The sequence below is a fragment of the Hemibagrus wyckioides genome, linkage group LG28 (assembly GCF_019097595.1).
Source record: "Hemibagrus wyckioides isolate EC202008001 linkage group LG28, SWU_Hwy_1.0, whole genome shotgun sequence".
NCBI classification, from domain to species: domain Eukaryota; kingdom Metazoa; phylum Chordata; class Actinopteri; order Siluriformes; family Bagridae; genus Hemibagrus; species Hemibagrus wyckioides.
The window spans coordinates 9,263,961-9,276,849 of NC_080737.1; the positions used below are offsets into that span (position 1 = coordinate 9,263,961).

Below are 12,889 nucleotides of genomic sequence, written 5' to 3' on the forward strand. Positions count from 1 at the left end.
CCGATTATCATGACCTGGGGATGGCATTCAGTAAGGTCAGAGCCTCCTCTTTACCCCCTCATCGCCCTTATGACTGTGCTATTGACCTCCTGCCTGGCACTACCCCTCCTCGGGGTCGGCTCTACCAGCTTTCGGGACCCGAAAGAGAGGCTATGACCCAATATATTCAAGATTCCCTCGCGGCCGGGATCATTCGTCCATCTTCCTCACCTGCTGGGGCTGGGTTCTTCTTTGTAGGGAAGAAGGATGGGTCCTTGCGTCCATGCATCGACTACCGTGGGCTTAATGCCATTACCACCAAGAACCGTTATCCATTACCCCTCATGTCTACCGCTTTCGAACTCCTCCAGGGAGCCACTGTCTTCACCAAACTCGATCTCCGCAACGCCTATCATCTGGTGCGTATTCGAGAGGGTGACGAATGGAAGACTGCATTTAACACCCCAACAAGCCATTATGAATATCTGGTAATGCCGTTCGGGCTCACTAATGCCCCTGCTGTTTTTCAAGCCCTGGTCAACGACATCCTCCGGGACTTCCTAAACCAGTTTGTCTTTGTGTACTTGGATGACATCCTCATCTTCTCCCACTCCCTAGAGGAGCATGTTCACCACGTCCGGTCGGTGCTCCGTCGCCTGCTTCAGAACCGTCTGTATGTGAAAGCCGAAAAGTGTGAATTCCACACCTCCAGCACCACGTTTTTGGGTTTCGTACTCTCGGCCGGTAGCATACAGATGGATCCCAGGCGGGTGGAGGCTGTGAGGGACTGGCAGTGCCTGAAAGCCGTAAGCAGCTCCAGCGTTTCCTGGGGTTCGCTAATTTCTACCGGAAGTTCATCAGAGGTTACAGTGCCGTTTCGGCACCCCTGCACCGACTCACTTCCTCGCTACACCCCTTTTCATGGACTCCAGAGGCTGAGCTAGCCTTTGCCCAACTTAAGAAGCTCTTCACTACTGCTCCTGTCCTGATTCTTCCGGACCCATCGCGCCAGTTTGTGGTGGAGGTGGATGCATCTGACTGTGGGGTGGGGGCCGTCCTGTCTCAAAGGGCTTCTAAGGACAATCGTCTCCACCCCTGTGCCTTTTTCTCTCACCGCCTTTCCCCAGCTGAACAGAAGTATGCCATCGGTGAACGGGAGCTTCTGGCTGTGAAACTGGCCCTGGAGCAGTGGCGCCACTGGTTGGAGGGCACTGAGCAGCCTTTCATTGTATGGACTGACCACAGAAATCTTGAATACCTTCAGACAGCCAAACGACTCAATCCTCGACAGGCTCATTGGGGGCTGTTCTTTGGGCGTTTTAACTTCACCCTCTCATTCCGCCCTGGTTCTAAGAATGGTAAACCGGACGCCCTTTCACGACTATTAACCCCCGATGAGGATGACCCAGCTCCCGAACACATCCTCTCTTCGTCGGTAACCATCCGTGCTCTTCATCTGGGGATCGAAAGGAGAGTGCCACAGGCCATCGCAGGGATACAGATTCCAGGCAACTGCCCCAGGAACAGACTCTTTGTCCCTGATCACCTTAGGTCTCAGGTCATCCAGTGGTGCCACAGCAGCCGCCTCTTGTCATCCCGGGGTTTCCCGTACCTTATCTACTCTCCAACAGCGTTTCTGGTGGCCATCACTCAAGCACAATATCCAGAGATTTGTGGCAGCCTGCCCCACCTGTGCTCAGCAGAAATCGTCCAGGACCCCACAAGCCGGGCTCCTGCGCCCCCTTCTGACCCCCAGACAACCTTGGTCCCATATCTCCCTGGACTTTGTCAACGGACTACCTCCTTCTGCCGGCCACACTACCATCCTTACGGTGGTTGACCGATTCTCGAAAATGGTCCATTTCGTGCCCTTGGCCAAGCTTCCCTCCACCAAGGAGACTGCCCAGATGCTACTATTACATGTCTTCCGCTTACACAGGTTGCCTCGCAATATTGTGTCTGACCGGGGACCACAGTTCACCTCGAGATTCTGGAAGGAATCTGTCACCTCCTGGGTACCTCCATTAGCCTTTCATCTGGCTTCCACCCGCAGACCAACGGCCAGACGGAGCGTTTAAACCAAGAGTTGGAGACTGGGCTCAGAATCCTCTGTTCTGAAGACCCTACATCCTGGTCATCCAACCTCATTTGGGTCGAATATGCCCACAACTCTCTTCCCTCGGCAGCCACAGGCCTCTCCCCTTTCCAGGCCGCTTACGGCTATCAACCACCTCTGTTCTCTTCCCAAGAATTAGAGGCCTTGGTTCCCTCTGCCCTTGCTCTGGTTAAACGGTGTCGACGGGTCTGGAGGAGGACCTGCTTAGTGCTTCTCCGCTCATCCAAAAGCTATGCTCGATGGGCCAATTGTAAGCGCCACCCGACACCCCCTTACCATGTTGGCCAACGGGTTTGGCTGTCCACTCGGGATCTGCCCCTGAAAGTCGCCTGTCGGAAGCTCGCTCCTCGCTTTGTTGGTCCGTTCCCAATCTCTAAAGTGCTCAATCCAGTATCCGTCCGACTCAAGCTTCCCCGGGCCCTTCGCATCCACCCTACGTTCCATGTCTCCAGACTCAAGCCTGTCCGAGCCTGTTCGCTGGTATATGGCATATCTGTGATGGTGTGAAAGTCCCCAAGTGGCTCTGTCCATGGCTGTCTCCTGGTCCACACAGATCCATCCACAGCACCAGTGGGCACCATCAAGCGGCGAGACTCTGACCAGGGGTAGGGCAGTGGTCACACTGGAAACTGGCAAACACTGGGAGCTCAGGAGTGGGGTGTATAGCTCGACAGAGAAGGTAGAAATAATGTATCAGGACATATATTAGCTCCCAAGACAATGAAATCCTCACATTAAATGACAGACTTTTAATTTTGTACTTGGTTAATATGCTGCTGAAGGTGTGTCATCTCCAAACATGGACAAGACATTCATATTAATGTCTAAAGATGCTGCACTTCTGCTTTTGCAGCGATACATTCTGTACTACATGTTAATGATTTAAAGGTGATATGATACTGACAGTTGTTTAAGGTCTTGCTACTTACTGATCAGTATTAATAAAGAGCTCACATGACTAATTACTACTGTTAATTTCAATAATGTTACTATGTACTGTATTACTTTCCAAAGCACAATGTTACTCAACCATAATTGCCAATCAGATGGAATTTAGTTCATTGTTTATTATAAGGACTCTCCAATTAAAGCAATGTCATAAAATTAGTTTGAGGAAGCATCGGATTGAGTCATAACATCATAATTAGATTGTGGGTATCCGATTTACATAATACGATACATACTGCATGTTTTGCTATTTATACTGCTCATTACTACAGCACATACATCATGTACCAAGTAACAAAGATTTCAAAGTGCTTTCTTCTGCCTTTCATTTTTAGAAATTCTTTTCAAAGAATGGTAGGAAGAACAAAATTAGGCTCAAAATGTGCCATCAGCTTCAACAGGAGATCAATACTCAGTGTCCACTCAGCTGCAGAAAATTGTTAGTGGATCCCCCAGTGAGATGCCAGCTCATTCATCTCAATATTTTTTTGACCATCTTAATGCATGTGCTCTGATGGACTTGTCAATCTTACCCACCTACAAACTGTTCTACGCAGTAGGGTGCAGCCCATTACGGAGACATTACTTCACTTGCACTCTACTTCTGCAGCTATTCTAACAAATGAAATAGTATTATTTCGGTATCTCTCTCTCTCTCTCTCTCTCTCTCTCTCTCTCTCTCTCTCTCTCTCTGTCTCTGTCTCTGTCTCTCTGTCGCTTATAAGTTATTATTAATTATTTACACAAATCCTTTGCTTCAGTTGTTTGTCATTTGTACATTGATTGGAAAATTTCCGCTTAGTCAATTTACTTCTAGTTTCTCTTCAAAGGTATTTTGGGGGAAAAGTCTAAAAAGTCTATAAAAAAATCTACATTGTTCTGTTTATTACACCTGCTATTGTATTTCATGCTGTCACATCACACCAGGGAAATTCTGAACTGGCTAATCGGGGTAAATTGTTATTATTTTGTGTCATGTAGCTTCTGAAAGGCAATACTAAGATCTTTAAATAAAATTATAGCAATTTACACCGATAATCCGATTCAGATGTTTATACCCCCCGGCTCTTAATTTAACATGTTGCTTTCTTGAGCATCGTTGAATGTTTGCACCTTTTGTAATAGTTGTGTATGAGTCCCTCAGTTGTCCTCAGTGTTAAAAGTGTCAAAATTATATAGGTTCTGTTGGAAAGGGCTCAAAAATGCAGAAGATGCCGGAAAAGCAAAGAATGTGCAGGACCTGTGCAGGATTTTACTGAGGAACTTTAGGCAGGTTATTTACTGAGGACAAACGAGGGACTCCCAAAACCTAAAAACAGCTGTTGATCATTCAGGTAACAGCACTCAGTATTAAGAATCGATGGGATGTCAACTTTTGAACTGTTTCATTTGAGTAAATTCAGTTATTATTTTGTTTGCAAATATCTGTTATGTGAAATAGTTTATAAGCTATATCTTATTTCTTTTAAATTATTAACATTTTTCAGATTCTGCAAGTACTATTTAACTATTTATCTTTACTGCAATGGCCTTTGCTGTTGTTGCACCCAATGTTCCTCATTGGGATCAATTCCGTCCGTCCATCCATCCATCCATCCATCCATACATCATTATTATCATTATGTATTATTAATGTATTAATATTAATTCATACAAATAAAATGATCTATTAATCATATCTAATATTAGTATCTATCTAATAAGTAGTAATACTTAACTTTATTCTAGAATCAGTAATCCAAACAAAAACTGAGCTTCCAGCATGCCTTCTGGCTGCAAGTTTCACATTTGGGGGATGTTAAAAATCATTAAGCAACCTAATCTAAAATAAATTGCTCCATAAGCCTCCTGAATTGGGAGTTTCAAAAAGCATGTGTCATTTTGTTTGTGTGTAATATATTCTAGCTTTGAGAAATACAGTAAAAATTAATAGCATGCTTTTGGGTATAACACTGAGGGGGTAAAAAATAGAAAACAACTGGAGAAAGAAAGAGCAGGCAATTATATACCTACACAAGTGGAACATGCAGAAATGCATTAAAATTGTCATCTTAATGATCCTGAAGCATGTGGCCAGAAATTGAATGACATTTTGGGCAACATGAGTGATAAATCAAAAAATATCTTTAAATGCAGTTAGTTTAACAATGAAGTCGGGAACTACATTTACAATATGTAGTTTTTGAGGTGTTGCCAGATGTATGACTCTGTGAAAGGTTAGAGATAGCTCAGGAAAAATATACACATGGAATCAGAATGCTCTCCTCATGCTGGATTAACCAACTGACTGTATTCATGAATATTCAGATCTTGGACAATGGATTATGTGGCTTCAAGGACTCAAAAGGTGTGCATCTTTGCCCTGTGTGTAAAGTCAAATTATTATCTAATACAATTATTATATATATCAGTAACAATAGAGCTGACATCTGAAGACCAGAGGTCCTCACATGTACACCTGGACTTTCTGAAGCATGTATCTGTAATGGATGATTGTTTTTTTAAAACATTTTCTAATTCTTCATTATTCAGAAAAGATCACTTTCAATGGAGCTTTGGATGACAGGTTGGTTTAGTTTCACACTGAACATAATATTAATATTAATATTATTAATATATGAGGTGAAGATTTATTATTAATGTTATTAAGAATATAATTAATATAAGAATATTGTTAAGAATATTGCTATATTATTAAGTATAATATTAATATACAGGTGAAGACTTCTTATAAAATGCTTTAATTCAACAATCAGCACTACAGTGATAAATGTACTGAACAAATCTCACCAGATGCTTGTAGAAATCTCAGAAAATGCAGGTAAGTACAGGTATTTTCTGGGAAATACCAAATAACTGCTTTAAAGCATTTTGTTTATCATATCAGGAATTTTTAGCAGGTCTGAATATCCAGAGCATGAATGCCGTTTCTGCTGTGCTGCTTTAACAAAATACATAGCATGCTTGGTTCATGTACTGCAACTGGGGTGATTCAGGATCTGTCCAAAAATGTGTGTTCTAGGCTGATTGGCATCTCTAAATTGTCCATAGAGTGTGATTGTGACCTATGATAGACTGGCCATGGTGTACCCTGCCTTTTGCCAATGTATTTTATTTCAAATCCACAGACCACCTTCTAAACCATGTGGCTGGGTTGCACTTTGCTTTGAATAAAAAAGCATCTGGTAAAAATGCTAAAACGTTAAAAGGTGATATCAAATGCAGAGAACTGATAAACAAATATTAAAGAAGTTTAAGACAAAAACATAAACTGCAATACTATTCCATTCAAAAAGGAGGCGCCGCTCCCCCTAACCCTTTAATCTCCACACTTTCATCTCATTTTACCCCTCCTCCTTTAGTCTACACCCCATCATGCCGCCTCTTGCCTAGTTTGCCCTTCCTTCTCATCTGTGCCTGTGTGTGTGTCCGTACGCTCTCGTCACATTGAACGTATTAAATGGGAAACATGTTTGGAGTCTTCAGGAAAGAAAGGAGGAATGAAGATTGCTCCACATGAGAGCCCGAGGAAACTTTCCAAACTTCTCACAACTTTTATGTTTCTATTACATGCATGTGAGTCTGTGGAACTACTTTTATTCCTGAAAAAAAAGACACTGTTGAACTGCATGGCACTGCTTATTTATAATGTAATGCATGTTATTTACTTATAGTCTTGTCACTGATTCTAACTCTGTGGATAAATGCTTAAGCATGCATGCCTGTACATCTGAGGGTATGTTTGTACTAAGAAATATGCTGTTAAGAATCAGACATTTAGTTTCATGTGCTTGAGACAGGCTTTATTTATCTCTTCCTTTTTCCATTTCTAGTGTCCACTAAATCACTTTACTTATTCATTTACTTTACTTTATTTGCTGCTGCATAAAGCATGTACTCCACTACATCTCCCTCTGTCATCTCCATCCTTTTTCTTTTATTCCTCTCATATTCATATGTTTTTTCTGGGATGGACTCCTGCCACAATGAGGAAGGCTCACCAAGTGTCTGCATGCCGAAATTTGAAAATGCAGCCTTCAACCGTTCCATAATTGTTTCAAACGTATGCGGCTCTCCTCCTGAGGACTACTGCATGCAAACGGGTTCCACACGCTCCTGTCGCCATTGTGACGCTTCAGACCTCGAGACAAACCACAATGCCACCTACCTGAATGACTTCCACAGTGATGAGGAACCTACCTGGTGGCAAAGCCAGTCCATGTTCTATGGTGTCCAGTACCCCAACTCTGTCAATCTAACACTACACTTAGGTAAGACTTTTTGATAACTAAGAATATTTCCTCTTTGTTAGTCGATTCCCAGTTAGCACTGTGCACATGACATCACGATACAGTTAGGCGTAATGAATGGAGACTTGTGCACTATTACGTAAAGTAGATTCAGCTAAATGTTTCTAAAGGCTTCTGTTCACCGATAGCCACATTGCCATTTCGGCTGCAGGTTTCATTTCAGAAGAGCAATAAATGAGAAATATTTGCTAATCAAATGGTGAAATGAACCACTCCATGGCGTTATGAGAAGAGGGTTCGCACAGCAAAACCCCATTTAATTTAGCCATCCTATTTCTCCTACATTAACAGTCAGCCTCAATTTGAACCTGCTTGAATGCTGCTATTTCATTTCAGTTCAGTTCAGTGATGAGTAGAGTAGACTATCATGCCTTCTCTGATTAGACAGCCTAAAAAAAATCACACAGAAACCTTTAGACATATGAAGTATTTGTTTACACTTATTATTATTAATTATATCTAGAATTTTATGAAACTACATTTCACATAAACTTTATTTAAGCTTTATTGCTATTAGTATTATTATAAGCAGTCATAATATTAGACTGTTTCATTCTAATGTCTCTGTAATGGAAAGTTGATACTAGATGCAGATTTTCAGAGAATTTACTGCTGTTGTTTTATGTGTCATTCAAGATTTAGCTGCTTCCTGTGGTGATTTCCTGTGTTTATTGGATCCTGATCTTTCGAGCTCATTGCAGTTCAGTGTCGTTTCTATTTCAAAGTCTTAACTAACCCATATGCTCTAAATGGCATAACAGCACTTTTTTTAATCAAGCTCAGGGGGTTAAAGGCATTAAAAATTAATTGATACCACTGGTTGGATTTGTGTGGCCTCGTGACTGGTCACCTAATCATATCTAATATTTTAATTTCCACAGCTGCAAACATATTAATCCTTAATATAGACCCTAGGTTGTTATTTGCTTGTTCATTTATCAATTCAAGCCATTTTCCACAAAAAAAGCACAAAACTCAAATTTCGAAAACGTCTGCAGACACTCCACTGCCAGCAAACCTGACAGCATCCAAACATCCCAGTTTACCAAAACACTCCATGCCCATGAACCCTGCAGATCTACACCTATACCAAAGAAAAAATACTATTCACAAAAGACTTGACTAATCACATTTCAGACTGAGACTGTGTCTGAATCCCAAAAACTAATAGAAAGACTTTTCTGTTGTGGAGCTTTGTAAGAAACAGTTGCTGTAGCGTTCACTATGTGAGGTACCAACAAGTAGTCTGCACCTTTTGATTGAAGTGGGAAGATCATAAAAAGGTCTGTAGTAGTATTTTATAATCAATGCAAAATATGAGTGAGAGACAGTGGAGTGTGGATGAAATAGGTACTAGTTAGACCACTAGCTGTTGCATTCTGCACTTACTGGAGCTACTGGAACATCCACACAGTAAGGCATTTCAATTATCCAACCTAGAGGTAACAAACGTATGAACTAGCTTTCCCTGCATTGTGTAGTGATATTATATTTCTTATCTTATATCCTTTCAATATTTCTTCGATGAAACAGAAAGGCCATCCGGAGTCATGATATAATCAGACATCTTACTTCTAGCTGCATGTGGTCCTAGTACAAGAATGACTATCTTGTCAGAATTAAAGAAAGAGGAAGTCAATAAGTATCCAGTGTCTATTGACCTTGAAAAGTTTTGACTATCTTTAAGTGTCCGATTATTGTTACAGTGCACTACTGTATATACTGCATGTACATTCCACCTTCATTCCTTTTGATAATAGGCGAAATCTCTAATTATACTAGCCACTACACATGTAGTAAATGGGTTGAGTTCTGCCTTATTAATTTAGATGACCTGTCACACAGGAGTCATCATCAAGTGCCAAACATCTTGAACGGACAAACTATACAGAGTTGGAATTCAGAAAATGTAAAGTTAAAGGTATGATTTACTGCTGCTGTGAAAAAGGTTATGAAGATGAGTTCCCAGAAGCTTAAATGTCAACTGTTCGACAAACCCTGAATAGTACAATATTGTCTTTATAAGTAGCAATAAGCCACTATAGATTTGAGATTTACTCAATGAGTTGACAGCCCTGGTGCTAAGACATGAATCTCTGAACAGGAAATCGTGAGAGAAAGTCTACCACGTCTGTCTCTTTCATCTTAGGTTCTACTTTTTCCTTTTGATCACCGGATGGCTTCTAGTCAGGGGTCTGTGTTCAGCTCTCTCTAGCCTCCAAACCAAACAAATTACTTCCTAGGCTCAGACATGCATCAACACACACGTGTGTGAGAGATGGTAAACAAAACACTACGAGGAAGAAGACAAACACAAAAAGCAGCAGAGGTCTCGTTGCATAGATTTCAGGTCAGGTCTTTCCCACACACAGACACATACAAACACACACACACAAACTTTCAAAGAATACCTCACCCATCTGGTTTTCATTGTAGTTTTCCCTCAACAACCTTCTAAAAACCAATATGAGACACAGATGCCATGTGGTGCTTTTGAAAATTTCAGACAAAGAAGCAGCACGTTACGCAATCCTGACAAAGTGTCAAGCCCCCCCCAGGCATTGTCCCAGGAACATTTGTTCAGTGGATACTCCAAAAAGTCTCCAGCATTATAACTTCAGGCTAGCATTTTGTATTCGAAAGGTGCCAATATCTAATGTTTATTCAAAGCATTTACAATTTCTGATTCCAATTCACAGAAGGCTAAAGGACATGGGCTGTGAAGGATGACTTTGCTTCTGGTAGTGTTTCCTTCTAATATTTGACCTGTAAATTCGCAAACTTCGGTCTTGTGATCCAATAATAATAACTGTAGTGTGTAGTATGTTTTTTGTGAAGAAAATAGAGGTGCTACTAATTATTATGGATGATTCAGCTAGATAGCCGAAGATACTAAAGATACATTATCTTTCAACATACCACAAGGACAGCCTGTAATCAAGTTATCTAGCATACAGCATGGGAAATATCTGATCTGGTGTGACAGTGGCCTTTAGATTGAACATAGACAGATGTGTTTAGCTGGATGCTATCATATGATCAGTTAATCTAGGTGCTACCAAAAGGTTATTTCTTGTTCTTAGTGACAAAATAATTATATGCAGGAAGATTGAATGTGCTTTTGTCATTCCTTATTTTAAAAAATTGCAGATAGATTGTTTAATAATCACAGGGTAAAATCTGCTGTTTGTCATTATTTTATAAAACTTCATGAAATGTACTTGTTTAAATCATTTCTATCTCTGGAGTGGCAGATGTGAAACTCCAGCTTCAGATGGAGCTCAGACATATTTTATGTGATGGTGATTAAATTATTTGGCAACCAAAGATGCCCATAACAAGCAGATGGGGATGAGTTGTAGATGTTTATGTATTCCCTTCTGCTTTAGATATAAAATAAACAATATTATCTTCCAGCATGTGCCACTCAGAAATACTTAGTCTGGTGGAAAGCAATTAACACAGACACTCACATATAGTAGCTGAGTTTCTCAAGTTCATTGCACAGACAGGGTGGTTTAGTCTACTGATTCATAAACAAGGATTAGATGCTATGCTGCAGTAACTAGTGCTGGATAAACTTCAAGTGCTAGATGTTGTAATCATAACACACAAGCACACACAACTCTCACAGTAGGGTTCATTTATCAGGCTGGATATTTATTTGTAAATTATCTGTAGGAGCATTTACACAAGAAATGTGGTCACGTAAGTGAAAAGTGATTGGATCTGTTGAGTAATCCTGAGTTTGTGTAATTCTATTCATTTAAAAGGAGACACATATGAGCCATGATTGATCAGATTCAAATCATGTAAATAGCAATGAGTTACTGCAGCATTAGACACAGATTACGCTGTCAAGTTTAACCCTTGTGTTATGTTCACTCTTTGGACTCAAAGATCAAATTAACCTGCGGACATTATTGGGGTTTTAATAGGACTACAGGGGAGGGGAAAAATAAAAACATAAAAGTCCTTTACAGATATTGTCTTTATCTTAATCCTAAACAATATAGATAATATTTGTGATTAATGTTAGCAATTACTAGATCATATTTCAATGAACAATGAAAGTGTAATTCGTTTTTGTGTTAGTTATAATTTGTGTAAGAAAACATACTATAATAAAGACTTAAAGGCATAAATCTAGAAAAAAAAACATTTGAAATGAAATGAAATGTTTCAGTTAATGTTTATTATTTTGAAATGATTTATCGAATTGGTGATGAACAACGACAGAAGCACAAGAAACAAAATACAGCTCTCAAAAATGCATCTGCAAATACGGATGATTTACAACAAATGCAAAACACTTTTAGAAAAAATATAAAATGGGTGTAGACACAAGTCAAAATAATTTATAATTCTGTTTTAGAGAAATTCCTTTTATTTCCATTTTGACCTCATTTAGCATTTTCAGCTGTCTGTGAGCTTTACCCTATGTGGAATTTTATGGGTGTCACTAAATGCAAATAAGCTGTGCAAATGACCTTGGCATTTATCAACTTACGGACATGAAATAAATCAGCATTACTGAAACCTATACTTTTTACACACTTATTTAATTGTTAAGGATTTCTACCTGTAACTAACATCCCTCCTGAGGAGAACTGGACTGAAATCTGACACTGTCGCAGTCTGTGTCTTTTAAAGATTCTTACTGTATTAAAAACAATCACTACATTGATAGAAATGCCTTATAAAGATTTTTCAGGATGTTCAATGTAGAAAAAGAAATAAATAAGGAAAAACTCAAACGGCTAATCAAATTAAAGCAAAAAAAAAACAAAAAAAACCTGAGAACATTTCTGAGACATTTTTCTGTCATGGCTTCCTACCTCTGCATCAACAAAAAAGGCCAAAGAATTGCAGTCACAAATGACCTTCAGGACAGCACTGATGTTTTAGCTTGTCTGCATTCACTTATTATTTCATTGTAGCCAAAGATGTAAATGTAAACTTTATACTTTGCCTCCTTGAGTGACTTGAAACCAATTATTTATTTCTGTTCGAGCTGTTGCGTTTGTTCTTAATGTTGTCCTCTGTCTTCCCTGTTTAAATTTTGTTTAATGTTGTTTTGTTGTGTTCCAGGCACTGACGTCTGACACAGACGTAGACACATACATAGACACACACACACACACACACAAGTACACATACGCACTTAAAGACAGCTGCATTTGTTATTTATTCATTTTTTCCCTAACTGGCTTCATGATGTGTTTACTCTGAATACTAAACACCAGCACACACACACACACACACACACACAACCTTACATTTCTGTCATCTTTCCTTTTGGACAACGTGTCCTCTTTTTTCGTTCACTATTTTTAGTTCATTTTCTTGGTATTTTGAGGGGAAAAACAGGTGATAGGTTCAATAATCCGTCGTATATGCAGTCATCACACCTCCAGCTCTATTTCACATACACCTTCTCAATTGCTGCTGATGACATGTTCCGGATTTGTCAGTGATAAATATCTGTGCAGTGAAGATCAAATCTAGGGTGTGATTCACTCTCTGGAATTACCTG

At 39.9% G+C, this 12,889-nt stretch overlaps 1 protein-coding gene across 1 annotated transcript in view; it reads left to right on the forward strand.

Annotated features, from left to right (window-relative positions):
- The first annotated feature begins 6,471 nt into the window (after positions 1–6,471).
- Positions 6,472–12,889, forward strand: part of lamc3 (laminin, gamma 3) — a 116,311-nt gene continuing 109,893 nt past the window's right edge. Inside the window, exon 1 of the mRNA XM_058383655.1 lies at positions 6,472–7,314. Within this exon, the coding sequence (XP_058239638.1) occupies positions 6,936–7,314 (379 nt within the window). The 5' untranslated portion in view covers positions 6,472–6,935. The remainder of the gene's footprint in view (positions 7,315–12,889) is intronic.